Source organism: Canis lupus, chromosome 10, assembly GCF_048164855.1.
Source record: "Canis lupus baileyi chromosome 10, mCanLup2.hap1, whole genome shotgun sequence".
Taxonomy (NCBI): domain Eukaryota; kingdom Metazoa; phylum Chordata; class Mammalia; order Carnivora; family Canidae; genus Canis; species Canis lupus.
Window position 1 is genome coordinate 18,505,023 of NC_132847.1, and position 26,924 is coordinate 18,531,946.

The window sequence follows — 26,924 nt, forward strand, 5'->3', positions numbered from 1 at the left end:
TGGCAAGAGAAAAACTATTTCGAGAGAGGTGAAATTAGAGTATTATCTTGGGTCAACTGAGGACACGGTTTTTGATAATGCAGACTAAAAGATTCTTAATATGTGTCTTCTAACATGAAGTAACCTACCATGTTTATTAGCATGTTCTAAATTACAATGAGCCTTTATTCATATTTAGTCTGAACACGTGGTTATGCAACATAAAGGTACTGTTTGTAATATGCCTACTATACATGTGTCGGACTTTAAATAAGCTTGAACCTCGTGTATTTTTTTTTCCCCTTTGGATACTGTTCTTATGAAAAAACACCTACATTCTTAGCAACATTTCTAGACCAGTAATTATATCATATTGGTTCTAAATAGAAGTACTGAGCCTTTCAATATTCTACTGTTTTAAGTACAATTTTAATGCATCTACCCAGAATAAACAAAGCTTCCCACTTGTAGTTTCGTCTTACCAATGCAAGCGGTATGGTGCTGTGTAAAGCCAGGTGGACATTTACAGGTAAAACCTCCCAGAGTGTTGACACAGAGGAACTGGCAGTTGTGTTGTTTGGTTTGACATTCATCAAGGTCTGAGTGAAAGAGAAACCAGTAAAAATCAGAGCAGGGTTACCTGGTTCTGCATCCTTTCTTATGAAGCTACACGATGTGTATATGTTCTATTCAGGAGTTTTGTTGAATTTTGCTGGAAGCTTTACAGACAGACTTCCACAGGCATATGAAAGTAATTTCTTTTTCACAGACTTAAGCAGCATCGATATTATGGGCAACTCAGATAGGATGGCTAAGGTGATATGTAACACAAAGTTTTCTTAAAATAAGAAACTGAATGGATGAGCCATGGTGGTTTCTGTGAACTATTCTCAAAGTGAATATCCCAAGGTTATAGTTGTTGTATTTAGTGCACAGTTTAGTACATGCCTTGTCACTTACTCCTTAAATAAAAATAAAACAGAAGCTGGAAATTGATGAAAGTCTGAAAACAAGCATAGAGTCAGGCTCTCAGGATCCAAATGAAAACACTGTGATAAATATCAGAGAAAGCAAAAATACAGCATCTGTAATCCTGGTGATAAACTGAATTTATATTTGGACTATACTAATAGAAAACTTGAAATGTGATTTTGGTTAGATTAAAACTTAATATGGGATAATATATTTAAATGTACAAAGCAATATAAGATATATATAACACTAATTCATTATTTTAAAGCTTAAACACACACTATTGCACTCCTAATAACATGAAAAATTAAATTGACTCATAATGGTTCACTAAATAGATCTAAGAGAACAGTACTGCTTGCTATAATTATTATTATTTTCTCCTTGGAAATAAAATTTCATCTTCTTAAGAATAACTTGTATTTCAAAAATTTAATCAGTTAGGAATTTCCTCAATCCATTCATTTCACACAGGCGAGGTTTACAATAAAACTGAATGCATGAGTATAGCACTGGAGCGATAGTAATTGTCTAATTTAGTTTGATAATTACTTTTAATACTACCTATGCCAAAAAAATTCACCCATGCATTTTCAATCTTCTGCAGTAAATGTGTAATAAAGATAATTGAGAGGAAATAAAATCCTAGATAAGCAGCAAAAGAAATCTTATTTTAGGTGCTTGTTTCAATCTCTTCCCTCACCAATATTTTTGGCTTTAATTTCATTTAATTATCCATTTGCGTGGTCTGCTCTAAGAAGCAAGCAGATCTAATTAGGGCTTTAATTCTCCCTTCCTCCTAAAATGTGTCCTCTGGAAAAATTTTCTGTAACTCATAAAGTGGCCCCTAGGAAGACAGGCTTTCATGAAGGCAGTGCAGGTGAACCAGTCCCTGACCAGCTGAATTTGGATCTGAAAGGAGAGACAAAGGGTCAGATATGCTGGGGACGCTACCCTCACCTTTGCACGTCTTTGCATCCTCTTGTAGGACATAGCCCCGAGGACACGAGCACTGGTAACTCCCCTCGGTGTTCTTGCAGATGAAGTTGCATGGTTTCGGGGACTGGGAACATTCGTCAAGATCTAAGTGAAAGTGATGTCAAGAGTAAATTCCTAGTTTCAAGGAACAACTGGCCTCTTTCTTCCCTCTACATCCTTACTTCACCTATTTCCTTTCTTCTTCAACTTAAAATGGAAGAAGAGCTAAGGAGAAAAGATGCCCAGAACAGTTTTCTTGAAAATAACATATTGGTTTACTCTGTAGATCGATCTAGGGTTCTTGGGTAAAGGTAGCATATAGACAACTGTCCAGTTTCAAAAAAAAATCCACTGCCTTCTTTAGAATTATGTACTTGGGTTTACAGCTCAAGGATCATTCTCTTACAAGTAAGAGTTTCTTTCCTCTGACACATGGATATGAAGACGTTCTTTTCAGTTGTTAGCTGACATGCCGAGCACCATGGGGACCTGAGGCTTGCCACTCCAGAGCCAGAGCCTCACCCAGGCGCACCCTGCTCTTGGGTCCCGGCAGCTGGATGGCATGCACACCACCAGAAGGCTCTCCTTCCCCTTGTCCTCCAACTTCCACCCCCTCTCTGCAAGATGGCTTGGGCTCTGGGTCACTGGATCACAGGTCACAGCATCTGTCAAAGCGGCCCTCTGTGCACAACTTTCTCCTTCCAGGTTCACAAACATCTCCCTCTTTTCTTGTGGCCCAGATATGGCACCATGCCTCATGGATTCTACATGCTCTGTTCACATCTTTAACCAAAACAACTGTCCTGAAATCATCCTCCGTTGAATAGGCTACCTTTTTTCTGCTGGGACTGATGGACAGCAGACCATCCTCATTTCCTCATAAAACATACTGACTGATGCCCCCAGAATGCTGGAAGCTCATGATCGTGTGCTCTCTTGCCCAACCAAGTGCGTCGATGCTTACTCAGGATCAGTTTGGTTTCTATGAACCTTTTCATGTCAGGGGCATTTATTACAATAGATACTTTGATGGAATAACATGCAAGTGGATTAAATATGGAGGAGAAGAGGCTTTTCTCCTTCACTGAAAATTCTGTCAAATGCTTTGGAAAGACTCATTAGAAGCAAGCCTCCCACTCCCTGCCCTCGACTGGTGTAGCAATAGTGTGGGTGAGATGGTAAAAGATCAGATTAGAAAAAGAGACTGTAAAAATGTAGGTGGTTTCTGTACAGACACTGCTTTGCAACTGGTAATTTTCACATGAGGCTTAAGTCATAGGTTTTATGCAAAAAACCAGCAACAAGGAGCAAGCACAATGCGCGCTCTGTACGTATGCTAAAACACATGCTCATTATCAGAAGCCCTTTTCTTTCATCATCAAGAACTAGACAAGGTGCACCTATAATTTTAAATTAAAATATAAAATGGTGAAATAATGGTTTTTTAAAAAAACTTTTTCTGCTTCCCTGACTGAACACTTTCTGATGAAGAGTTGTGTGTCACAAGGACAGTGAGTATGGCATCAGGAACTGCATTACTGAGAGCCACAGCATGACTGTAGGAAAGGTACATGCCAACTCTCTATGGGTACACCTACTGTGTTGCCAGCAGCGACTGGTAGGAAACAGTAGTCACCCTCGCCCCAGACGGACAGACGCCTTGCCTTACCTACACACGAGGTGCCGCTGATGTCTGTCGTGTAGCCAACCTTGCAGAAGCAGCGGAATGAGCCCATGGTATTGATGCACTGACCACTGGTGCAGAGGTTTGGCATCACCTTACATTCATCAATATCTGTGGATGGGAGAAAAGAACCCAAATAAAAACAAATACACAAGTTAATATATATATATATATATATATATATATATATATATATATATATATATGCAAGGAGAAAACTGCTCAGAGCCTAAGAGAAACAACAGAGCTGACGTGAAATAACTAGCAACCAACAGTCACCACAGCGCTCCGGTACCTTTTCATCATTCTGGTGAATGGGAACAGCGAAGGAAAGCAAGAATATTCTGCAGTGGTTGGAAGAGGCAAATAAATGGAGGCTCTGTTGAAAGCCCTGCTGCAGTCTACTCATTTTACAATCTAAGTATGAATTATTTTGGCGGGATGTAGAAAGCTACCTCTCTGAAGTCCAACTAATCTGGGATTTGTGGTGATTTCCCACGCCTGGACCTCACATCCACACTTGGATTAGACTTTCTGAAGAAAGGGTTTCATTAGCAGAGTAATCGGGCCCAGGGCCAATAGTCTGTACAGTAATGGAAGAAAATGGTATTTTTTTTTCAGGACACTAGTCTATCAAGTGGTTTAAAAAAAAAAAAAAGCCTGAAACAAAGAGAAATAATAGGTCAGAGGCTAGAATTTCCTCCAAGTTAGTCTTTAGATTGATAGAAATTCCTTAAATGAGGAATGGACTGAGGGAGGAAAAAAAAAAAAAAAACAAAAACCTGGAAACTGCTAACCAATTCTGAGACCTGCTGCTTTGTAAATATGTGGCAAACAGACTTAGTCCCTGTGTACACTCAAATGAGCAACACTTATTTAAATAAAGCAAGTATAGTTTGGGGGTTACAGGCATGGCCTTTGGGGTCAGACAGGTATGTTCCACTCCTAAGTCGAAACCTTAGAAAGGGTGTGATATCAGGAAAATGACTTACTGTCACCTAAACTTTGTGCTTCAGCTTCCTAAGAAATTCTACCTCTTAGATTCAGTATGAAGAGTACATCTTTTAACATCTCTTAATCATTAGCAAAAAGCACATACAAGCACATATACTAACAAATATTTTAGCTATCATATCAATTTTTCACTTTTCCTTTAAATTAATCGGAATCAATCCACTGTACCGAAAATGTGCACAAATTTCCTCAGCTCCGTACCTCTTCCATCGGTGGTATATCCTGGGCCATGAGGACATATTTTTTTGTACTGGGCAGTTCCAGGAAGTGGGCAAAGCTCACACTGGTGACCCCAGCCTCGTCCCCCATCACAGCAGCATTCTGACTTGGTGACAAGATTGCGGCTGCTGGACGCCATCTGACACATTGTCTGCAATACCTCTGCAAAGCAGAGTCCCTGTCGATTGTCTGAAATAACAATGTAGGTAATAAGCATCAATGACACGGAACCGACGCTTCATCTTCACCTTCAAATAAAACAGGATAGTCAATGTTTTTCTTCCTGGCGAAAAGTTTTTCAAAGATAAGTGTTCTTGTATATGAATAACCACACTGTTTAAGATAGCTTCACGATTATAAAGTTGGAGAATGAGTCCACAGTGTGTTCTTTTACTACAGAGAATCTATTAAATTCAACAAAAAACAATACTGTGCTTAAGAAATAGATGGAGCACTGGGTGATATGCTGTATGTTGGCAAACTGAACTCCAATAAAAAAAAATAGAAAAAAAATTTAGAAACAAACAAAAAAAGAAATAGATTTGTTTCTTTTTCTTCAACCCATCAGCAACTGATAGTAGTAAACTACCATTCCTGTAGAACACAAAATAAAAATCAAATTAAATTATTTCTTTTTAAATAAGCATATGAGCATCAGAATTTGTTTCTGAAAAGCAAATCCTAGATGATGTTATAATCTTGGTACATATTCAATCCAATCTTGTCTTTTCTGCATATAAAGGATTGTTCAAACATTTGGACTAAGCAGATTTTTTTTTTTAGTATAAATAGAGGAATTTCTCTGATGTAAGTAGGCAAATAAATCTTTAATATGGTTTCATGAACTGTCCCAGTGAACCCTTACTAACATGAACAGAAAAGTACATTACACTATGTAGGTTATCTTTTTCTGTTGCTGGAAAGTCTGGTTAGTAAGGATCTAGATTGGAGACACCAGTAAACACAATTTATTTTCCAGACTAACAGTTTCCTAGGATTTAATGCAATGACATCATTTGGAGAAAAAATCTGACCTCGCTGAAACATGCTATTTTATATCAAATCAAGCGATGAGTGCTCTTATTTCTCTGTTTGCCTTAAATTTTACTACTCCATACTTTTACACCTGCTCATAATGAACTGAAATGGTTTATAATGTATGCATTTTAGCATTAATATACAACATAATGGCTGAGATTTATATTTTCCATAAGAAAATATTTTGTAAAACATAAAATAAAAACTAACCTTCACTGCATTTTTGAAATGTGGCATGTGCTTTAATATTACTAATACAGCAAAGCTTACCTCACACAGCAAATATTTTCTTTTGGAATTAAATCATCCCCTTATGTAAGTTTTACTAAAGTCACTCTTTCCACGGGGCTTAATTAATCTTAATTTTGGAAAGACTATTAAAGATGGCTATTTACATTACACATAGATGTGCATACAACTCACACACGCAGAAATACATCATATTAATAGATGTGTACCTTTAGGGAGAAGTGTATGGATTACTCAGGTTGGGGGAATTTTTTTTTTTTTTTTTTTAGCAGATAAGCATATGTATGTGGAGTTCTTCTGTGATGATGTCATAAAAGAGATGTCTTATTTACTAAGTAAAACACCCTGAGATGTCCCTTACCTAGGCATTCGGTGCCTGAGGAGCTTGACTGAAATCCCTCGTTACACTCACATCTGTAGCTCCCGATGGTGTTAACGCAGCGCCCGTTCTCACAAATTCCAGGCTTGGTCCTGCATTCATTTTCATCTTGGGGAAAACAAACAGGGTGAATGATGAGCAGACTACAAAATTGCCATTTACACATTATCCTCTAGTGGGTTGTATCTTATTTAAAACTTCCTCACCAAAATAGTAATCAGATGGATTAAAACTAGTCATATGTGAGTATGGATTTCCTTTTAAACTCCATCCTGGGCAGCCCGGGTGGCGCAGCGGTTTAGCCTGCCCTCAGCCCGGGGTGTGATCCTGGAGACCCAGGATCGGGTCCCACGTCAGGCTCCCTGCATGGAGCCTGCTTCTCCCTCTGTCTGTCTCTGCCTCTCTGTGTCTCTCATGAATAAATAAAATTAAAAAAAAATAAAATAAACTCCATCCTTCCAGGTGGGTTCTCTCTCAACTATGTTTCTTTTCTGCTCCTCAGCCCTCGTGGGGAAGGGGGGTGGTGGTGTATGAAATACTGGCCTCCACAGGACATAAAGTTGCCCTGAGACACCAGCCAAAGTGGGAAAGAACTTGGGGGAAGAGTGTGCTGGTGAAGTGATAGGACAGAGGAGCTGGGAGCAGAGCAAGGGAAGGTGTTGGGGGCGGGTGGAGAGTAGGGTCAATGCTACACAGGCAGGGATGCAGGGCAAGCTTCCAGAGGAGTTCTGAATAAAAATCACAGGAGCAGTGTGGTACGTGAGGGCCACGGATGGCAGAAGGAATTTAAGTAGTGCTGCCTTTTTGTTAGTGATGAATTAGGGCCAAACTGCTTTATTAAAATCCCATTTTGTTCTTACTGTGTTTTGATATTCTGTACATTTTGCTTATAGCTTTTTTTTTGAAGCTATGCTATTATGAACATAAGGTAGCTCATGATAATGAGATATTTTTGATAAACTGCTTTCATCTTTATATTTTTTAATCTTTTAAAAAAGTTTATTCATTCATTCATTCATTCATTCATGAGAAACACACAGAGAGAGGTGGAGACATAGGCAAAGGGAGAAGCAGGCTCCTCAGAGGGACCCCACTGTAGGACTGGATCCCAAGACCCCGGGATCACACCCTCAGCCGAAGGCAGATGCTCAACTGCTGAGCTACCCAGGTGTCCCTTAATTTTTAATCTTTAATCTGTTGATATTTTGCTTGTGTTTTTTTTTTAAATCAGTATTTACTCTCCAGTGTTTTGTTCCATCCCTTTATTGTTGATCTATCTCACATTTTGATTTGATACCTTTCTTATGAAAAGCACCAAATTGGATTTAAAAGAAGTTTTAAAAAGTATGTCTACCTTTTAACCAGCAGTTTATTCCTATCTATACTGTCTGCTATTATGTTTGGATGCTTACCTGCCATTTTATTTTGTTTTATATCTACTGTGCTCTTGCCCTCTCCTCTCAATATTTCTTAGAGTAGCCTATATTTCTTTGCTCTCTTCTTGTCCCCATCTCACGTCTGGACATTTAAATCTTTTTTCTATGCTTTCAGTGGTAACCATGAAACAACTTCAACACATATTCGTAATGGATACTTCTGTACTGATGTCAGCAAGTTTCAAAAGTTTCTGGCATGATTTCTTTCTGCTCTCTCTGGTGCCCACCTGCCATGCTGATGTGATCTAGAAATTTTGGTTTGTTAAATCTTTTTTTTTATTGCGCCATCAGTATCTATCTAAACCAAATAATGAGGTTTCCTGGTTCCTTGACTTACCATTGCTTCATGTATAGTATTCCATCTTCTTAGATTAATAAAAACATATTGGAGTATCTAGTTTGGCAATCATTTCAGAGAGGCTGTCTGGGTGACAAATTCTCTAAAATATATTTGTCAAGGTCTTTTTAAAATTTTCTTATTAGATTGAGTATAGAATTTCAGTTCAAAATTATTTTCCCTTAGAATGTTTAGAAAGTATTGCTCCATTGTTTTCTGTCACCCACTGTTACTATTCATTTGCAGGAAATCTAGTTTTTCCTCTCTGGAAGCTTTAAGGGTTTTCACTTTGCTCTCAGTGTCCTAAAATTCACCATGATGTGTTTTGGTGAAATTTTCCTTCCTTTATAGGAAGAAAATGCTTATCATAGAAATTTTAAAGTATATACAAAAAGATTGAGCTAAATTACGGATTTAAAAAACCACACAGTGTCTGTTATTTCTATAATCTGCGGGTTCAGGGTCTGCTTTCTTGATCTAATGCTTTCCCTGATTTTGCTCACCTTTATTTTGATTTGCATTTTCATTGTCTGAATTATTTCTTTTTAAAGAAGTCTTGTTGGACATAGTGAATGAGTCCCTCCATGTCCGATAATGGATAATAGAGCTTTTATACTTGAGAGATGGCTAGATAGGGCTCAAAATTTTAGATTGCTTTTGCTCTCCTACCACTGTTGTGAGAATTAGTGTGAGAACTTAAAGAAAGTAGCTGGACTCTCTACTACCTCGTAGATATTTTCCTTTTCTGCCCAGTTGCCTAAAGCCAACAGAATTCTCTTCCGACAATTTTTTTCTTTTTTCTGTTGTTGAAATTTGTAACTTCACTAGGGTGTGTCTTTGTGTGATGTTGCACCGCCTATGGAATTTTCATTTTTAGCATCCCATGCTTTATCCTTTTTCTTTATCCTTTGAAAATTTCATGATCACATTGGGACTACCAGTTAGTGACCATAGCATTGTCCCCTTCATGCACTGAACTCCCGTCTACTCTGTGTCCAATCCAGCACAGCATGACACTCTAGAGACAAACCCGCAACCAAGGACAGGTCTCACTTTAACTCATGATTCAAATCTCAAATGGGAGCTAATACCCCTTTGACAATCTTACTATATTTCCTCATATATCCATGCTCCCATTTTCTAAAATGACTCCTGCGCAGAGACAAGAACTCCTCCATCTCTCCACTACCAACCACCTGTGTGGCCCTCACCTTCCACCTCTGGTCTTTTTCAACAGCTAAAGATTCTCTGATTTTTCTCAAAGGCCAGTCTTTGTACTTGTACTTGGTATTTCCTTCTAAGAATTCACAATTCTCCTTTTTCAATGAGTTATTCTCTCAACACACATTTTCTCATAATTTCCATCTTAAAAAACAATCTCTTTTAATAACATACTTCTAACTAGTACCTTGTCTTTCCCTTTGGGAAAAATTTCTTCCTTCCTTCCTCTTCTCTCTCCTTTCTTCCTTCCTTCCTTCCTTCCTTCCTTCCTTCCTTCCTTCCTTCCTTCCTTCCTTCCTTCCTTCCTTCCTTCCTTTCTTTCTTTCTTTCTTTCTTTCTTTCTTTCTTTCCTTTCTTCTCCTCAGTGCTCTAACTCCTTTTTTGTTCTATTTTATTTCCAGCTTTATATGAAAGGATTCCTTTATTGAGTGAATTAACACACCCATTACCTCACATACCTACCCTTTTTCTGTGTTAGCATATTTAAGCTCTGTTCTCTTTGCAAATTTCTATTACACAGATCAGCATTGTCAGCTATAGTCACCACATCACACATTAAATCCTTAGGCCTCATTTATCTTAGAACTGGAAGTCTGTTTCCTTTTACCAACCTGTCCCTATTTCCCCCACCCTCAGGCCCCTGGCAAACATTTTTCTACTCTATTTCCATGAGTTCAATTTGTTTATTATTTTGGATTCCACATGTAAGTGATACTGTGCAGTATCTTTCTCTGTCTGGCTTATTTCACTTTGCATAATGCCCTTTGGGCTTATCCCTATGTTACTACAAATGACAATTTTCCCTAAATCCTCTGTGTGTGTACATTTTCTTGATTTACTCATGCACTGATACACACTGAGGATGTTTCTACACCTCAGCTCTTGCCAATAATGCTACAGTGACATTGGAGTTCAGGTATATTTTTGAGATAAAGCTTTTGTATCATTTGGAACTACACCCAGAAGTGGGACTGCTGGATCTCATGGTAGTTCTATATTTAATTTCTTGAATAATCTCTAAAATCCATACATAGAGGCCTTAGCAGTTTATGTTCCCACCAAAAGTCCATCAGGCCACAGTGCACAAGGATTCCCTTTTCTCCATACCCTTGTCAACACCTGTTATCTCTTGTCTTTTTTATGATTATCCTAACAGGTGTGAGGAGACACTTCATTGCAGTTTTGATTTTATTTTTTTAAAGATTTTATTTATTTATTCATGAGAGACACACACAGAGAAAGAGAGAGAGAGAGAGAGAGAGGCGCAGAGACACAGGCAGAGAGAGAAGCAGGCTCTATGCAGGGAGCCTAATGCGGGACGATATTCTGGGACTCCAGGATCATGCCCTGGGCTGAAGGCAGACACTAAACCACTGAGCCACCCAGGGATCCCCCTGCAGTTTTGATTTTAATCTACCTGATGATTGGTGATGAAAAGATCACCAAATCCAATGACTCTATGTCTTGCTCTATATCTCGGCAGCATTATACACAAGTGGCCACTCTCTAACTGCCTGAATAATTCATCCTTTTAATGGTCACAATCCAACACTGACCTGGGCAGTTCTTATTTTGCTGGCCACTTATTTTTAGTACTCTAAATCTTTTCAATCACATTAGATTTTGGAGTGTTCAGAGCTCAGTCACTGCTGCTTCTGTTCTACACTCTTCTGGTGTCCTCATCCAATCCTGTGACTTTTCAATGATGATCTGTTTGCCAGCAATGTATAGCCATGGCTCATGAACACATCTGTGCATCTACTGTTACCACTTGAAAGGCTGATACGTTTCTCACAGTTTAAGTTGGTCAAAACAATTTTTATTCTTCTGTGCCTCCCACCACACCTGTTTCTTCCAGTTTTTTCCTTACCAGTTCATAGTCGCATCACCCATTTATTCAGTTAAACTCCTGGGACTCAGTTTCTACCTGAGAAGTGCTGAGGTAAACAGGCAAAGTGGCTGTGGTTGCTGTACATGGCATGGACTGTGGCACACCTCATAAAACTCTTAACATTTTAAATTCCTGAAGTCATCTTAGAGATCCAGCCCTACCTTCTCCCTCTAAAGATAAATTAACTGAGGTCCAAGTATGTTAAAAACAATGTGGCCAAGTCACAGGGCTGTCCAACTAGTGACAGGGCTCTAGAGATGATCCTCCTCTTCCTCTCCTCATTTATGAAATGATAAAAAAATGGGAACACTAACTTATTCTTTTACTTTGCTAAACAAGCAGAATTGTTTCAAGGAGTTGTTCCCTATTTCTAAATTAAGTGTTTTAGATTTACAGGATACAGAATTATGATCACCAAGAAGGCATATATTCTAGGACAGGCACAATTGGCACTGCATTATCCCAAATGCTTATGCTGGCATGGCCTCTAAAGGAGAAGAAATCCAGCTGTAGCACCCTTGAAACAGCTAGAAAAATAGTTGGCTTGAAGTGAGGGTGATTTGGGAATAGTGCTGTAAACCTGTCTGAGGCAGAAGTGTTAGATAAACAGCCATGCTCCTGGAGAGCCTTACCAACACAGCCCTCTCCGTCCGGACGTCGGGTCATCCCGGGGGGGCAGATGCACATGAAGGTGCCGATCAGATTCTTGCACATCATGCCTCTGGATTCACAGTCATGGAGCCCTTCAGCACATTCATCCAGATCTAGAAAATATTTTTAATAGGAAAAAAAGAATTCTCAGCAGCAGGCTACTGTCTCGGATTTGAAGTCTTAGTTTTGATTTTCTGGCTCTTAAGAATTTTCCTGTGTGATGGATAAAGGAGGAGCCCAAGATTTTCCAACTCCTGGCTATACTATAAATTTATACAAGTTTCAGCATTGGGCCTAATGAAAACAGGTTCAGGAAAGGACAGTCTTTGCTTTAATAAGAGCCCAGAAGTGTGACAATGGTAGGTTCTTCAACTTGTCTTATCTTTGATTTGCTTGGGCAGACCATCCAGTGTCTTGTCACCTAAGGTATGGAAATCTACCAGCACAGGGCTGTCTGATATACCTCTGCAAACTCTAGAAGAAAGCAGAGAACTATAAAATCACTAAAATGTATTTCCAGTGTGGCAAATAAAGTTTTAACTACTCTCTTGTCCATGGCCTTACCTTTGCACATCTTCTGGTCTTCCCTGAGGGCATAGCCAATTGGGCACGTGCATTCATAGGACCCGAAGGTATTCATGCAGCGGAAAGCGCACAGCAGTGGGTTCTGGGCACACTCATTGATATCTGGTCAAGGAAAAAGGCAGGCATATACTGAGCCTAGAGTTTTAGTTGTCTGTTTATGTAAACACCGATGTGTTCACTCAGCTGACATAGAGAAAGCCACTACTGCTACGGAGAAGTAGGTATCCTAACTCATCCTCCAACAAATAGCAACTATAAACTCTAAAAATAAAATACAAAATCAACTCCCTAAGTAGTTTCCAGCAGTGAGTTGAAACTCAGCAAACCACCAGCAGGAAAGAAGTTACTAGTGTTTTTGTTTATTTTTGTTTTTCTGAAATTACCCTGTGGATGGCCATAGTCCTGGCAGCAGCAGCACCTGGCAGCTACATCTTCACTAAAAACTTCCTGAGCTTCTATCCAGAGCAATTAGGGGAGGGAGCTAGGGCCAACCAAGGCTACTCAAGAGTGAGAGGGAAGCCCAGACAGGAGAGGGCTAGAGATAGAGACACTTCTTCTTTCTTCTTCTTTCTTCTTCTTTCTTTCTTCCTTCTTCCTTCTTCCTTCTCCTTCTTCTTCCTTCTTCCTTCTTCTTTCTTCTTTCTTCTTCTTCTTCTTTTTTCATATAAAAGCTCAAGTTGCTGACTTAACCATGCATGTGTAGGACAAAATCAAAGAAGCTAGCCACACTGGGGCTTACAGAACAAAATGAAATCTGAGCCACTGGCTTCCACAGGCCCGACTCTGCTTTTATGTTCATCCTGGTTAACTGCATACTAAGACAAAAGCATCTACATTCTTCGAAGTAACATAACTGATTCCAGAAGATATCACTCGTAACATCCATGGTATAATCCAAAACTAACCAACATGCCAAGAAGCAAAAAAAATGTGACACCAACTTCAAGTGAAAAATGCCACCACAGATGTCAACTCTGAACTGACCAAAATGCCGAACTCAGACAAAGGCTTTAAGGCAGTGACTGGGACTATGCTCACCAGGGTAAAGGAACAGATATTTGTGATGAACATAACCATCAGTAGACTGTCAAAGCATTAGGAGTAAAAGCTGAGACATTAAAAAAAACCCCACCTTTTTCTACAACAAGAAAAAATAATATTTAAGAAAAATATCACTTACCTTCACAATTCATCATGGGCCCTGGCTCAAAGCCTTCATTGCAATTGCATTCAAAACTCCCAATAACATTGGTGCATGTACCATTCCCACATGGATTGCCAATTGAACATTCGTCAGTGTCTGAGAAAAGAATAAAACAGTGCACCCAAATTTGTAGTTTTAGTTTAATACAAACATGCCCATGAATATCCACCTAGCCCTCAGAACTTTCCAGGATCCCTGGGCCTACCTGACTCTGCACCCTCCCTGGCCTTGGCTGGCTGGCTGAACTTTATTCTGTGCAGAGGAGCTCAAAGGATCAAGTGCACCCTGCTCTGAGTTCCCAGACAGCCATGTTTTCCCTAAAAATTACAAACCCATAGAGGGATGTGGTCTTCTGCTACAAGAACAAGTGTGGAAAGTCAAAGTAAAATGGACCTATTTCCCCTTACTGGTTTTGGCAACAAAGCTCTAGGCAAATCAAAGTTTAAATATTTGGTTGAAGGCAGAGGTTGGGCAACTCTCTCCATATTCACATAAACCAGATCTACTGGAAAATATAAGACTGGAGAAGAAAAAGCAGTTATTAGCCACTTATAATACTGGCTCTGTAAAACCTACCACTATCCAGGGTGCCTTTGGAGAACTTTTGTTGAAAAGAGAACTGGAACAGAACCTTCCAAGTGTGTAATGTGGAGTCAGCACTCACCCACACAGCGTACTCCAGTGTAATCCAGGTTGTAACCCATTGGACATTCACAGCGAAAAGACCCGTCTGTATTGATACACTGACCATTTGAACAAATGCCTGGGCTCTCAAGGCATTCGTTGACGTCTAAAATATAGAATCATCCATTAACTTCCTCAATATAAAAAGATAGGTCAAATCTGTGTATATCTATTCAAGGGAGACTTAAAAATTATAAAACATGTAAACATTTTTTGTATCAGATAAATACATACTATATTTCATATACAATGTAGTCTCATGATAAATATAGTACATATGGTACATAATACTGTACATATACAAGGAAAACATACTGTATGTTATATAGTAAAATATGATTTATAGAATACATGTGCAATGATCTGTTTATATAAAAAAAGATTATAAGAATAAAATACATCAAACCACACCTTCACGAGTATCATGAAGACTCGGAACAGTTCCATGGCCGTAAGGACACAAGTCCTGGAATGCAACTATAGAGAATACAAATTCCCCATTAGTGCAGAGTCTCAGCTGTCAGAGAACTTCAGAACTGATTAATGGTATACATGAAATTTAGCCTTATTTTTCATCTACAAAGCTGCTTTTAACAGGAGTCTTAATTTATTTTTATGATTTACTTCAAAAGCAGCCCTGAGCCCATTTAGAGAAGGTTACTCAAGCTTGTACAGCACCTTCCAGGGTGCCGCCTACCAATGGCTTCAGGTTCTATCTGTTTGCTCACTTCCCGAGGAACAGCCAGAGCCATCTCTGCCCAGGACAAACAGGAGCTACCTGGGACCTGGAGACCAGGTCTGAGACCAGGTCTGAGCCGCCTGACCCCTTGGCTGTTCTAACCCAGGACCCATGAGCCTCCTGGTCTCCTCCTGCAAAGGGCCCTTGGCCGACTCAGGTCCTTGTGATTTTATGTAAGATTCTGAGGGTGGCAGCCCGAGATTTGATCCCCACATGGGACTCTGGTGGCAGCTGGGAACAGAATTTTCATCCCCTCCTGCTCTATACCTCTCAAAAGCCAGTAATACTAACCTCAGGGGACAGAACTGAAGTACCAACAACACTACCTGCGCTCACACGTGCTGAGTACGCAGGTGGAGTGGAGTCCCTCAGACTCCATTGCTCACTGAACTTTCCAGTTATACATGAGGGAAGAATTTCACCTTCAAAATATTTCTAAGGTATACAGCCAGAGTGACTAACAATCAGGCCCCAAGCTGCACAAAGTGGTATTTTATGGGGTTGCTCTTACCTTCATCATCTTTGGGGCACAGCTCACAGGGGTCCCCCCAGCCCTCTCCTGGCATTTTACTGCAGCAGCACTTGGCCTTGGTGGTATTGAAAGCTTTAGGGACAGAACACTTGCCGTTTTCAAAGTTTGTGAAGCAGAAACTCTGGCGGGTATCTAGTTAAGAAAGCAAGCATCACAGGCCTCCTTACTGGTCATTTAAAAAGATAGACTACTTCATTTTTTTAAAAAAGTGTTTTATTTATTTATTCATGAGAGACACACAGACACAGAGGGAGAAATAGGCTCCATGCGGGGAGCCCGATATGAGACTTGATCCCAGGACCCCGGGACATGACCTGAGCTTACTAAAGGCAGACACTCAACCACTGAGACACTCAGGTGCCCCTCCACTGCTGATTTCACATGCCAACTTAAACTGACCTGTCTATAAAATTTTATGTAATTATTTAAAATGTTTAAAATGTTTTTATAATATTCCTAAGAAACCTGAGAAATTATGTTCACTATTAAGATGATTTCTGTATCTCTTCTTCCATTGCCATGTTATAGCCTAACAAAAACATTTATGTAACTTTCAGTAAGTCTATTCACATTAACAGCAACTCATGTACCAGTGTACAAAAAAATCTATACCAATTAAAAATGGAACAGTGAAGCAATAATAAGAAGCAAATACATACAAATAGTCATTTTTTAGTGTGACATTAAGAAAATGTGGAAACAAAGCCAAAAATTCCAAGTACTGTAAAAGTGTCCAGCACATACAGTTTTGAGACCTGTATTTTTAACATAATGTATTTGCCATATTCATGTACTTTGTAGTAACAAACACTAGCAGGATAGTATTCACTGTCCAGTTGTCAAGTTCCTAAGGGCAAATTATGACAGAGAAGTCACTGCAATGCTTACCAAAGCATCTCCGGCCATTATCAGACAGTACGAATCCAGGGGGACAGATGCACTGGAAGCCCCCAGGAGTATTGGTGCAAGAACCAAAGAGACAGATGTTGGGATCTTCATCACATTCATTTATATCTGGACAAGAGCAGGAGAATGTATTAATTTAAGCAAATCAATTCACTGTTCAGTCTTTGAAAATAAACGTGTCCATACTACAACAATCTGCTATCCATTGATCACTTAATATGAAACAAGGTAGCATATATTGTGTATATGTAACTTAACCTTTAAAAGTAAACTATTATTGCTTCAAAAGTCAAAGATTCCATCCAGTTTCAATCAACCATGCAGCCCAGACACCCAAGGAGAACTCCAGCTCCCTGCAGCTGATCCCTAGGGTGGCGTGTATGTCCACCTGTCACATGTGATCAGTTCAATATCCTACAGGTGTCAGAGCCTCAGCTGGGCTCCTCATCTGATGTTAGCCTAGGATCCCTGAGTCAAATTCATTCCTCCCCGACTCCAAATGCAGGCAGCCTGTGACCTGTCACTTCCACCTCCTCTGTGGATTACCATAAACCTTCTAGGGTACTGCTGCTTCCTTCTCACATCCCTGCGTGCTGCCAGCAGGCGGGTCTTTCTAAAACACACATGCACTTGAAAACTTGTGCCTATGGAACCAGGGAGACTCAGACATGGGTTGAGAATTTCATCATTCCCACCTCAACCCAGAAAGGCTCCTTGAGATAAGTAAGGATTCCTTACCAGCGATATTTGCGCGCCCCCCCCTTTTTTCGTTGGAAGTGCTTATTCAGTGAGTTATTTTACCTAAGTGAGTCAATGTTACACAGTTCCAGCCACATTACAGTGTAAGCTCTGGGAAGACATGACCCATCTGTCCAGGTCACTGCTGCACAGCCCAGTCTAGTACGGTGTCAGGCACATCCTACATTCTCCATTTATATTTGCAGAATTTTAGTGAGTGAGTCACACCATGCTGTTTCTTAAAAACCAACCAACCAACCAACCTGTGGTGGTCCACACTACCTGCAGGTCTGAGTTCAATCTCTGAAGCCAGGTCACTCAGTGCCTCTAACCATACTCCAGTTGCCTCTGTGTCCCAGTGGCCTCCTCTGTTCTTTCTTTTCTCTGATTAATAAATTCCTGTCTAACATTTAGGAGCAACCCCAAATGTCACCAGTCCACTGTGGTGAGCTTCCCTGACTTGTTATCTATCACCATCATCACAGCCCCACCCTGTGCTCCCACAGCCCTCTAGAGGATGCGCCTCTAGCTTGGCGTTGGTCTCAGTGCGTTGCAAGGCTATCTTTACAAGATAGGTTTACTTACAAAATACATCTTTTCTTTTATGTAGGAGGTTACACAGCGGCAAGAACTGTATCTTTTTGTATTCCTAGCACCTAAAAGGTACCAGTCATTTGCTGTAACCTACAGTGAAAGGTGTAATTAATTTGTGTGTGTGTGTACATGTGTGATACATATGTTTGCAGGTTTGTGTAAGTGTGTGTACAGTTGTGTTAGGAATCTTTTCATCTGGGTAAAGTTGGTAGAAAAGACTCTAGTCTGAAGGAAATAGTCTTACAGTGAAGTCAAGTAAAAATATATATTTTTTCCTCCGGAGATGCGAAATAGGAGTGTGGCTCATGATGGGGATGGGGAAGAAAAAAAAATCTTATGCAGTTTAATAAAATGTCGCTGAATCACAGATTTTTTTTTCACTAAGAGAAAAGGTAGCTGAGCCTTTCTGATACAGAAAAGTATAACTTTTTCTTTTCCCTTCTCCTGGCTGACAAACTAGTACTTTCATTGTTCCATAAAGGGATGGCCTATAGGGATAGAGAAGAACTGAGATTAAGTACCAAAGAAAGAAAATGAAAGAACCTTTTACTTTTCAAGAAAGTTGTTAGTAAGATGTATCTAGTATGTATCATTTTTTAAGTATTAAAAACATTGGGCAGTTTTATAGGGCACTATACAGATCAAGAAAGGGAAAAGATATAAAGACCAAGCTGGAATGACTTGGGGTATCTGTTATATGAAATCACATGGTCTGAAAATAATTAACTTTGATGAAGTAAACTGTCTCCTTCAGTTCTGTCTATCTGAGTCCCTGGAAAGTGAACAGTAGAGCTACAGAGATTTTTTTTTTAATTGGATAACACGAAGGCAAAAAAAACCCTCAGCAATCATTTCATGTTAGAAGAACCACACCAAGATAGTGCTTCTGAATTTCAGCAAGACTGTAAAAAATAATTTGTATAAAAGTGAAATTAAGTAACTGTAAAAAGGTCGGCCTTCATCGTGTTCACCAGGCAATTCTGGGATCCACTTTTGATGTGGTTACCGCATTCTTGTATGCTGGAGGAGTTTCAGCAGAAAAACATCTGTTATGACAAATGGATTAATATTTTCTGTTTTGACATGAGGCCTTCCCAAGGAAAAAAATGTCTCAACAGTATGGTCAAGATTTTCTGCTCCACATTTCTGGGACTCTAGACACCTTTAATAGCTGTTTTAAAATTGGTTGCCAAAGATTACAATTTTTGTACTCTCCTGAAATTCAGTAGAAAATCTCTGTTGACATTTGGAAAAAAGATTAGAGTGCACTGAAAATTCTTTGACTAGGATAACATTTCTGTTAATGAAAACCCCCCACACATCCATAAATTCTTTGTTCCCACCACTCCACCTTCAAATCGATTCTGATGGTTCAGTAAAGCAGATGTAGGCAGCTGTATGTTTACTTCCTTGGGTCAGCATGCCTGCAGGGGTTGGATTTAGTATACTTCTATTGGGTCTGGACCATGGCTTAGACCCAACAGCTTGTGGAACTTATAACAACTGTTACCCTTACCGATGCAGTTCTCGCTTTTCACTTCATACCCTGGGGGACAGATGCATCTGAAGGACCCCTCTAAGTTCTGACAGGTACCAGGAGAACAAGAACCAGGAAGAGCGACACACTCATTGGTATCTTTCAAGAGAAACGAGAGAAAAAAGGATTTAACTATGAGGTAATTGTTGCCAAATGGCATTAACATGAATTCAACTTTGTCTCTCTGTCAGGTCACGATGGACAAATACGCCCTGAGATACTCTTTTGACATCTTGGGTACTAGTCATGTGGCAAGAGGCTGATTGTCCTGATTTGTTTCCTTTGTCTCCTTTTACGGTGACATGGATAGCCCCAAGCTCTCACCCAATAAAAACATTTCGGACAAGTCATTTCCAATTTTTGGCATATTCCTTATCCCCATATTTCCCATGGCATCTTATTTTGGTCAAGTACTCAGATCATCAAATGAAATGAGAAAGAGCTTCCAAGTGTGTGTGTGGGGTGGTGGGGAGTCACATCATTGCTTAACAAAACAACACAAAGACTGTTCACTATGTAGATACTTACCTATACAGTTCTTGCCATCTGGAGTAAGTTCATAACCTTCATTACATAAACACTTGAAGGAGCCAATTTCATTGAAACACCGTCCATTTCTGCACACCTGACCAAAAAAGGAGCTGCACTCATCTATATCTGTAAGCAAATGGGAATGAGCTTTTCAGAGACAGCTCTTACACAATGTATTGTGTTACACATTGCGTTGTAAAAACATATTCATTGGCACGCATTTACAAACATGCTTCATTACAATTCCTCATCGACACACAGAATAAACAGCTCCTGGTGTAAGGACTGCGTGACTAATAAGGTCACAGAGATCCCTAGTATATTTCAACCACAAGTTTTCATATTAATATAACTCAAATTTATAGCCAGATAAAAACTGAAGGTTTATGGTGAAGCTTTCCATTCTTCTCGAATGAAAAATATTTCTTTTCTTGGTGACCAGAAAGTATAGACTTAACCTGATGGCCTAGTTTGCAGATGACTTTACTTGGAGAGAAGTGGACTATATTCAAAGGATAAATAATGGAGCATATTAAATACTGAAAAAATTAAATTATGTTAAAAATATTCTAGAACTCCTAACATATATTTTGCTGACAAAATATAGAATTTGGAAGAAAAAAATCTTAGGTTTTAGTGAAACTTAGAGCTGACTGTATTGGACTAATTATTAATTACTGTAGGTTTTTAAAAAAGATTTCATTTATTTATTCATGAGAGACACAGAGAAAGAAGCAGAGACATGGCAGAGGGACAAGCAGACTCCCTGTGGGGAGCTTGATGCAGGACTCAATTCCAGGACCTGGGGATCACAGACTGAGTGGAAGGCAGATGCTCAACCACTGAGCAACCCAGGTGCCCCAATTACTATAGGTTTTTGAAGGCTGTGTTTTGATAAATGCCTTATCAGTGTCTTTAATTCTCCCTGGTTGTATAAAGAGTCTGAGAAATTAGACAAGAGGGTGGTAGTTGAAAAAAATGTCCAGTTAGCTCTAAATTTTTTCACAGTGGCAGTACCTGGGGGAAAAAACAACAACCACCACCACAACGGGGGCACCAGGGCGGCTCAGTTGTTTCAGCATATGACTCCTAACTTCTGTTCAGGTCATCATCTCAGGGTCCTGGGATTGAACCCCTCATCATGTGGTTCCCTGCTCATTACGGAATCTGCTTGAAATGCCCCTCCCCTAATTCGTGTGTGTGCTCTCTCAAATAAATAAGTAAATAAATATAAAACAAAACAAAACAAAATGAGAGGAACGTGTGCTGGTGTAAATCAGGAGGTCAGAGGTGGGTCTGTGCTGTGCGGATCCCATAATGGTAGAAAGCCAGAGTCACTGTCACATTCCTCACAGGACCCCGTGTATGGCCAACAAGACATGTGGTCAGCATCTATCTGTCCCTTCTCTTGCCATGTCCTCCACAGACTTATGGAACCTTCCCTACTCACTATTAATCCTGTTTTAATCATTGTTGTTTAGGAGCAAACTATAAAATTCTGTACCATGCATAGGAGATATTTTCCCCTGAAAACTTATAGTTGTTCAGAATGGAAGTCAAACAGGTATCTGAGGGCCAACTTGGAGACCTAGCCTCCCAATCCACCGTTTCTGTGCGAAAATACATCCTGGTTTCAAAGGCTGATAGAAAATGAAGTTTCAAAATACGACATGTTTTTAAGTTGGAGATTCTGACAGTCAAGAATGCATTATTTGGAATACCTGGAATAGCACTGAAACAATGACAGGTCTATCTTTTATTCCATTTAAGGAATAAAAACCAACCCAACCCGTAGAGCAATCCCAGTAGATTTACTATCATCTGCATGGCCTTTTCCCCTCATCCACCAGTTGATTGACAGAAGTACTCAACACAGCAGATGGTTGTGTGATTATTTAAGCCAGTACTATGGCTGTAGTTAGCTAGAAATTAGTTACTGTTATTACATACCTTTCAGCACATATTTACAATTTTAATGATAAAAACATTTGATTTACTCTTTGGTTTTATTCCTTATTTCAGTTTAATGTGTGGACATGAAATAGTATCAACAAAGGACTGAGTACTTACCCAGGCAATCATTATTATGAGTGAGTTCAAACCCTGGGTAGCAGAGACAGTTATAGGATCCAACTGTGTTTTTACAGGTTCCATTTCCACATGGATGCCGCTCACACTCATCAACATCTACAAAGAAACATTGGCTCCAACGAATTCAATTTTTAACTAGAAAAACACAGCCTGTTAAACATTTACATTTTTTAAAAAATCTACTGACTCACTTGGGACTTTCCTCATTCAATGCAGAGGACCTCATATTTATTTCAGGAAAATGAGTATGGGATAAAAAAAAAAAACTCTAAAACTATAAGATAAAGTGCTGCTGAGTGACTTACAGGCTCATATAATACTCAGAACTGAGCTAAGCAAGTATTACCTTAAGTGCAGATGTTTTAAGGAATGGGTTTGAACTTGTAAGGAAATCCATCTTTTGAAACACTAAAAAATTTGTTCTATTAAAGCATGATCAACACCATTCCCTCAGAAATTTACATATCTTAATTTGATCAGTACAGCAAAGGAAATATTTGTTTCCTAAATTTTATGGACTAATAGAATCTAAATTGAAGAAGTCTATTAGAACTCAGTATTATTAGCCTTCAAAAAATGGAATTAAAAAATGTTCAGAAGGGTCATCCTAATATAAGAGAACAGATTCCTTAGACAATGAATTCTAGCTGTTGAAACTCTACTTCTATGCAAAAAAAGGAGGAAAGCTGTGTTTGAGAGAGATATTATCAAGGAGTCTCACTCACTTTTATCATGAATGAATTCTTAGGATCGAGGGCATGTTTTCTCCATATGAATTTCAGAATCAAATCTCTCTCTCTCTCTCTCTTAAGCAAATCATGTTCTTTCTCACACAGAGTACAGCCAGGAGAAGTATGTATGAGCAAGCATTCTCAGAAGGTTCATGTATATGGGGCTAGATCATTTGTCCTTCATACAAGCATCCCCTAGAGAGTTTTTCCCACCACCATAGCTGGAGTCCATGGGGGAACTCTTAGGAGACAGTAGATGAACAAAGACGTTCTCCAGGTGGTCCTTATTGTATGGATGGGTCATAAAGGAAACTAGTTCTGTAGTACTGAAATCTGACTTTATCATTCATATACATAGTACCTTTAACACCAAAATAGTAGATGCACAACTTCAGCTTTTTTTAAACTGAAGATGTATTATTAATTATAAATAGCTAAGTTTTAAATTTAATTTTTCTCTTTCAAGCGCAATGCATGGAGAACTCTTTCAGCCAAGATAGAACCTGTTGTTGACATCAGACTGAAGGAGTTATGCTGAGTTCCAAGGTTGGGCTCCCAGGTGGCAAGCCCATCTGCCTTTGAAATCTCTTCCCATGTCAGCTCAGCAAGTAGTTACTGAACACCACCACTGCTCAGCTAACCATTACACAAGCTACTGGAACATTTTGAAGAGTTTTGCCACATTTGCTTCTGAACATATTTTTAAGAGTTAAGACACAAAAGCAGTAGGTTAAGTCTCATGTAGTCAATGATTCAGGGAAAAAGTGTATAAATGTATGTATGCGTGTATCTCTGTATTTGTTTCAATACTGTTCCTCTTACTACTACTATGCCCTTGAGTTCTTGCAGCTGGAAAGGTTTTCTTGAGTGGGAACAGAGAAGGAGAGAGGGCATCCGGTTACCGTGGTGACTTCCATATAACCCTGAGTGTCCCAGAGTGCACGGTAAGTGTGTGAAAGGCATCTGAGCAAAAAGGCTGTCTGTGAACAGTGAACCAAAGAACATACTACAGTGTGTCCCTGCTCACAAATCTTACATTGAATGAAGACATGAAGAGTTTAACCTAGCTAACTTTTTGGGAGACTGTTTCTGACAGAGACATGGAAGAAGTCACACGACAAGTGGCCAACCCGTGAGCTCTCTTGGAGTCTCAGTTCATTGCAGTCCTGGGACTCAGGTCCCTCCGCTTACCCATGCACATAGTCTGGTCCTGGGAAGCCTTAAAGCCATTGTGGCAGATGCACTGGTAACTTCCTTGCAAATCAACACACAGGCCATGACTGCAAACATTAGGAATTTCTAAACATTCGTTGCGATCTAAAACAAAAAATAGAACACATGTTACACATAACTGATTTTTATTAAGATTCCTTCATTTTTTTCACAGGCCTGTTTCTATAACCTGCTATTAATTATTAAAGGCAGGCTGAAAATGAACCATAACAATGGCCAAATCAAAAGAAGTGAGGCTTGAAAATACCCAAGACCTAAAAAAAGAAAAAAAAGCAAAAAAAAAAAAAAGCTCATTTTTCTATGCTGATGGGTATCTCAAAGATACTATTTTATTTTAGGTCTAATCCTAGGAAAATCCATTGAAGAGATTTCTTTTTTCCTCACAAATTAATCTAAAATATATGGTGGAACAGATTCGGTAGAAATGAAAAGGTTTACTTAGAAAGTCTTTAAAAAGTTCTCTCTGAAAATATGTTTTAATAGGAAAGCACAGCAGACTTCTTAGTGGAGGAGAAGGGGAAGAAGGCCGTGCAGCCTCTCTCACCTACGCAGGCTCCGTTGGGGGACAACTTGAAGCCCGCTGCACATTCGCAGCGGTAACTGCCTGGGCTGTTGAGGCAGTCTGCATGCCGCTGGCACAGATTGTCACCATTGCTGCACTCATCAATGTCTGAAAGAACAACGAGTCCATGGTAAGAATTTGCTTATGGCATTCGTATTACCATAGCGTCACCAGGGTGGTGACCCACTCCTTGAGGCCATAGAAGACATGGTACAAATCAGAAGAGTATCTAAAACCCATTTGTGTCCACCAAACTGGTTTGGCTGGAGGTCATGCATCATGACAATTACCTTCGCAGACCAGGAGCAGGTCGTTGTAACTGAATCCTGTAGGGCATTCACAGCGGAAACTGCCAATCTGGTTGATGCACACACCATTTGCACAAATGCCTGGGATCTCTTTACATTCATCAATGTCTAAAATCGAACAGATTCGGTAAAAAATATATGCAGTTCTGCTTAACATATTTACCATAAAAACCTTGATAATGCTACATGTACGCTGAAGTGAGAACATACACTCAGCATCACAAAAATAAATTAAACATCGCTAAAAATGATTTTTTGGTTTATAAAACCATATAGGCGATAAGACTGACTACTTTCCTTTGAACAGTTATTGTAGCTGATCAAATATACCAAGAGATTTTAGTGTCAATGTAGCAAATAAACTTCCTGGGGAATCAAGCTTCTTCTTCAAGTTATGTTTCAGGCTCCCTTAACTGTTGCTACTCATCTAATGAAGAAAGCTAAGTTCTCTTAATTTTTATGCTTGCACTGATAGTAGAGACTGAAAATTATATTGTTTACTTAATCTTTGAGGGAGAAAGTAGAATGAACAGCAGAAAGTACATTCAGAAGAAAATGATTTGTATAATCAATAATCTTCCAACTTCCTAGGTAGATCAGTAGAAAGGGATACTGCAAAAATACACCAAAAATGTAAGTATATCGTTATGAAAACAGCATAGAGGGTACAGGAAGGTGAATTATCTAGAGTCATGTAATATAATATTCATGAGAAGGAAAACTAAGGTTTTAGCCTGATGTGTAATGAAATTTTGAGACAGTCTTATAGCTATCATAACCCAATCACCAAACTATGCTGACGGAATAAGACCCTTACTAAAACTTGGGTAGAGTCTATAAACGTATTAGTTCCTTCTTGTCTAAACTGTACTAGTTCAGAATCCAGATTATTGTATTTTATGGCACTTTAAAAACACCAAAGAGACTTTTACACAGTGCTATCTATATATATTAAAATAAACCTAATCTGGAAAAACTTACCAACAGCTTTTCCAGTGTGGATGTCAAAGGTGAATCCAGGGATATTTCCACATATGGTTTTAAAGTCAGCTTAAAAATATAAACAATGCAAATATGCTCTTAAAATTCTCAAACTCCTTCCAAATAAAATTTTGCATAGTATTACTTGCACTGACAAATATATTTTGTATTACTCACAACCAGACGTTTTAATTTCAGTTATATTTATTTGATAACAGTACCAGCTTCTGCCAGAAGTGGATTCTAGGCATTCTTTATCATTATTATCATCATGAACTTTTCAATGCTTTTATATTAGAAGTAAATCATTACAAGATTCAAAATATCTACAGTAAGCATTTGAATTCTTTTGTCCTTTGGATATGCAGATCTTTAACAATGATCCAGTTTATGTACATTGAAAAATCAGGTTAGATTAGAAATTTATAAAGGGATTATAGATCGCACAAAAGCACAGGCATTCGAAAACAGTTGTCATAGTGTGAAATGGACAATGAATAATGAATGAGACATGAATTTTGTCTCTTTTTAAACATAAATGTCTATTTTGTTGGCGTGTGAAATTTGAGGAATCAGTATGAAATAGAAACTATTAACAGTGACTCCTACACACAATTCACCAAACTAATATAAATTTAAGAGAATTCTCATTTTTAAGAAACCGACTGCTTCTGATGCCCATGATGACTCATGTGAGTAAAGCTGCTGAAAACAGTGTTAGGTAAAACACATGCTACAGACCACATGTGTGATGTGCTATCAGGAAGGGACTCTGCATACTTCGTCCACCAAAACTCACTGAGCATCCACAACATATAGAGAGGCACACAACAGATGCTCAATTCAATGGTTTCTAATACCCTGGCAGTGCAGAAATTGTTACTTATATGTATCCTCTCATCTACCATAAACATTTGAAT

General features: G+C 39.1%; 1 protein-coding gene across 1 annotated transcript in view; it reads right to left on the reverse strand.

The window, feature by feature from the left end:
- The window catches only part of FBN2 (fibrillin 2), a 240,438-nt gene that overhangs the window by 12,933 nt on the left and 200,581 nt on the right, over positions 1-26,924 (reverse strand). Inside the window, exons 42-60 of the mRNA XM_072840875.1 lie at positions 26,005-26,073; positions 25,006-25,131; positions 24,698-24,823; positions 24,112-24,237; positions 22,169-22,285; positions 20,096-20,224; positions 19,547-19,666; positions 16,681-16,806; positions 15,772-15,924; positions 14,933-14,998; positions 14,502-14,627; positions 13,814-13,933; positions 12,613-12,735; positions 12,030-12,161; positions 6,495-6,620; positions 4,829-5,035; positions 3,599-3,724; positions 1,912-2,034; positions 462-578 (exon numbers count right to left, since the gene is read on the reverse strand). Coding sequence (XP_072696976.1) covers positions 462-578; positions 1,912-2,034; positions 3,599-3,724; positions 4,829-5,035; positions 6,495-6,620; positions 12,030-12,161; positions 12,613-12,735; positions 13,814-13,933; positions 14,502-14,627; positions 14,933-14,998; positions 15,772-15,924; positions 16,681-16,806; positions 19,547-19,666; positions 20,096-20,224; positions 22,169-22,285; positions 24,112-24,237; positions 24,698-24,823; positions 25,006-25,131; positions 26,005-26,073 — 2,358 coding nt within the window. The remainder of the gene's footprint in view (positions 1-461; positions 579-1,911; positions 2,035-3,598; positions 3,725-4,828; positions 5,036-6,494; positions 6,621-12,029; positions 12,162-12,612; positions 12,736-13,813; positions 13,934-14,501; positions 14,628-14,932; positions 14,999-15,771; positions 15,925-16,680; positions 16,807-19,546; positions 19,667-20,095; positions 20,225-22,168; positions 22,286-24,111; positions 24,238-24,697; positions 24,824-25,005; positions 25,132-26,004; positions 26,074-26,924) is intronic.